The sequence below is a fragment of the Anomaloglossus baeobatrachus genome, chromosome 4, assembly GCF_048569485.1.
Source record: "Anomaloglossus baeobatrachus isolate aAnoBae1 chromosome 4, aAnoBae1.hap1, whole genome shotgun sequence".
Lineage (NCBI taxonomy): Eukaryota > Metazoa > Chordata > Amphibia > Anura > Aromobatidae > Anomaloglossus > Anomaloglossus baeobatrachus.
Genome location: NC_134356.1, coordinates 511764115 through 511767716, shown reverse-complemented (window position 1 = coordinate 511767716; position 3602 = coordinate 511764115). Strand labels below are relative to the sequence as shown.

The 3602-nt window shown below is 31.0% G+C and overlaps 1 protein-coding gene across 1 annotated transcript; it reads right to left on the bottom strand.

Annotated features, from left to right (window-relative positions):
* Nucleotides 1-1891: 1891 nt before the first annotated feature.
* Nucleotides 1892-3344, bottom strand: LOC142301754 (uncharacterized). Its single transcript, XM_075342774.1, has 3 exons — nt 3210-3344; nt 2965-3115; nt 1892-2830 (listed from the first exon to the last, which is right to left on the bottom strand). The coding sequence occupies exons 1-3, from the start codon at nt 3340-3342 to the stop codon at nt 2110-2112; spliced, it is 1005 nt and encodes a 334-aa protein (XP_075198889.1). The 5' UTR covers nt 3343-3344; the 3' UTR covers nt 1892-2109.
* Between the last annotated feature and the right edge of the window lie 258 nt (nt 3345-3602).

Sequence of the window (3602 nt, the reverse complement as noted above, 5' to 3'; positions counted from 1 at the left end):
TTTTGGCTTTTTGCCACAACATGCATCCTAAACGCATCAGTTTGCCTAACGTTTCCGAAGCTCAGAACTTACGTTTACCAAGCGTTTATATATGTACTATCCTGCGTTTCCGAACCTAAAATCTTGCTGCGTTTGTCACATCTTAACTATTGGCAATAAAGTTGATTGTTGTTTTGGGTCTATTTAGAATAAAAAAAAGCCAAAATAGAGATCTACTGATGTCATTTCCGACTTTGATCATAAAGTCTGCTTCTCTGCTATTTTACTTCGTTTGGAATATGCCAAATACTTTACAGAATTTTCGTTTAAGGAGGTCGCAAAGGCATCGCTTATTACTAATTTTGATGCTATTAAATCGTAGACGAAGCCTACAGGTATTTGTTTTAATTTATTAAAATAATTTTTACCTAAATTCTAAAATATAACCCATAATATATTTATTTTAGTACCAACAGCAGCAGACGACAAGAGGAATGTGGGTACATCCCCTGTTACAGGATCGTGATGTCAAAGGGCATTTTGCTCTCTTATATGCGGATTTACGAAAGTATATTTTCATTTTTTTTTTTATTTTTTTTAATATTTTTTGTTTTTTTTACTCTTAAATTTTTAACATAATTAGAACAGTAAAATTAATTAATATTTCATATACCTTATTATACTCAGATTTGATGACAAATTCATAGCATTTTGCCGGCTCCCTCAACAAGGTTTTGATGAATTACTGACATTATTAAGACCGAAAATTACCCACGCTGACACATATATGCGTCAAGCAATATCTGCAGAACAGAGACTTCTTGTTACTTTGAGGTATATATTTTTGCTAAAAATTTGATTTGATAACAATATTAAATCACATATTTATCTCGCAAAAAATAAAATATTATTATTTGACATTACAGATTCCTGGCTACAGGTGAAAATTTCTCTTCACTACATTTACAATTCCGACTTGGCAAAAGCACAATTTCTGGAATAATTAAAGAAACATGTCAAGCAATATGGGAAACCCTACAACCTATTGTAATGCCTACCCCTACAGAAGAAAGTTTAATCCAGATTGCTGATGATTTTTCTAATATAGCAAATTTTCCAAATTGTATTGGAGCAATTGATGGCAAGCACATCAGAATCCAGCAGCCTCCACGTTCTGGCTCTAATTTTTTTAATTATAAAAAATTTTTTTCGATAAATTTAATGGCAGTTGCTGATTCAAAATATAATTTTATAGCAATTGATGTGGGTGCCCATGGAAGTACAGGTGATTCACGTGTACTGCGAAATTCGCAAATCGGAATACAATTAATTTATAACTCTGAAATCATACCTGCCCCTGCACCAATACCAGGCTCAGAAATTACTTTCCCTTATGTTTTTGTGGCAGATGAAGCTTTTCCACTTTTACCAAATCTCCTACGTCCATTTCCAAGACGAGGATTAGATGTTCCCCGCCGCATATTCAATTACAGATTGAGCCGGGCAAGGAGATATGTAGAATGCACATTTGGAATAATGAGTAGCCAATGGCGAATTCTACATACCCCAATACAATTAAATGTATCAACAGTTGATTTTGTTATTAAAAGTTGTTGTGTTCTACATAATTTTTTGCGAAAATACAGATTTGAATTTAACGAGGAAGAAATACCATTAAACTTTCATCCTTGTCCTTCAATATCTGGTCGATTAAATAATTTAGGAGTATCAGTGAGAGATCAATTCACAGATTATTTCATGAGTGATGTTGGTGCCTTAACTTGGCAATACCGTGCAGTTGGTGCTGAACCGCAAAATAACAATTAAATGTTTCAAAAGTTTTTTTGTTTAAAGGGATGACATTTATTTTTTCAATATCATCAAACAAATGCACGAAAAAGCAAAGCCAACAAAGAGTATACTTTTTTTCCATTGTTGTATTAATAATAAGTATGGTTTATGTATTTTTGTTTGCAAAATACTAAACCAAAATCATCCTATCTTTAATTCAAATGAAAATGCTTTAACATCATAATTAAATTTACATTTTGCACATGCATTTTTTTTTTTTTAATTTTTGTTTTGAGAAAAAAACCATTTTGCAAAAAAATAAAAACAAAAATGACTAAATCATGGCTGTGAAAATAATTCATTTGTGTAAAAACCAGACATTTGTTCGTTTGGTCTATTTCTCACAATATTAGTTGTGTGATAATTCTCACTAATAGATTGAGAATATTCTTTGCTTTGTTTCATAGGGTTATAAGGTTGTATATTTTGGGCAGAATATGTATCCGGACATTCAGAATACAAACCAACTCTTTGTTTGTTTGTTTGGAAATGTGGTTGTGACTGAGTTAGAACTAATGGGTTGTTTTTCTGTTCAAATGTTTTTTCACAAAGATGAACTATTTCACCACCTGTTGGAAATTTACCTTCATCCTCAAAACAGGCCAATAAACCACAGATAGCAGTCATACATGCAGAGGTTTTTTTTTTTTCAGGTAATTTTCTTAAACGAAAAGCGACACTAATGGCAAAATTGTCAAACTCATCATCTTGGGTTGCTGATTTTAATATTTCAATAGTTTGATTTGTTAATTGATCTTGGTTTATTTCTTTATTGCTTGGAATATTTTTTTTTTTTCCTTTTGCTTTCTGATAACTCACAGGTTGGGGATCTTGATTTGTATTGGAAACAGATGGTTCCAATGATCTGGTTTCAACATCAGACTCCAGATGTGTTTGTTCGGTATTAATTTCTTCCTCAATGGCTGGTTGTATTTGTGCAGGATTGATATTATCTTGTGATCTATCCATGTTCTTTTTCGGAGCGATATTTCCGTCGGTCCTTTATTTTGTATTAAAAAAAAAAAATAATATTTTTTTTAAATTAGTGCATTTTACTAAAAAATGTATTTTCTAAATTTTTGTTTTTGTTCTTCATTTAATATATATAAAATTTCGAAAAAAATTAACACTTACGGTCTTAAAACGCGGCCAGAACTTAAGAATTTCAAATCATTATAATAAATAAAATTTGGTTTAACTGGCGAGGATCCACTTTTACCAGGTTCAAATCTGATTTTATTGAATCTGTCACGGACTGATCTCCATCGCTTCCGTACATCATTTTCTATGTATTTAAAGAAAATTTAATTTAAAACTTTTTTGCTAAAATGTAACATATTTAATGAAGATTAGGATTCAAATTGCAATTAAACACATACCAATCTTAGTTTGGAGGCTTTTATTTGCCTCATGCCATTGGGGATATAATTCTTGACAGATCAATAACCAGCTTTCGTCACGTTTGTTTTTTTGCATGTACTCAGGCGACGTGGGATCCCATAAACATGGCATTGATTCAACCTTAAGTTAGCGAAAAAATTTAAAAATAAATATAATATTATTCTATTTGATATTTTAAAAATAAATATAATATCGTGTATATTATCAAAATCTTCCAATTTTAGGAGATTACACATTTAATATCATAAATAAATAAAACAACTTACCAGACTAATAAGTTTGGAGACATCCAATCTCAAGCGCTTATACCAAGTCATGTTGTATATTATAGTCTGCTTTGATGGAGCAACCACACAATGTTTCTGATCTGT

Coding starts and splice junctions, on each gene's coding strand:
- LOC142301754 (XM_075342774.1), bottom strand. CDS start 3,342: ATGCCATGTTTATGGGATCCCACGTCGCCTGAGTACATGCAAAAAAAC. Junction 3,116..3,209: donor AAGCCTCCAAACTAAGATTG/GTATGTGTTTAA, acceptor TTAAATACATAG/AAAATGATGTACGGAAGCGA. Junction 2,831..2,964: donor TCTGGCCGCGTTTTAAGACC/GTAAGTGTTAAT, acceptor TACAAAATAAAG/GACCGACGGAAATATCGCTC.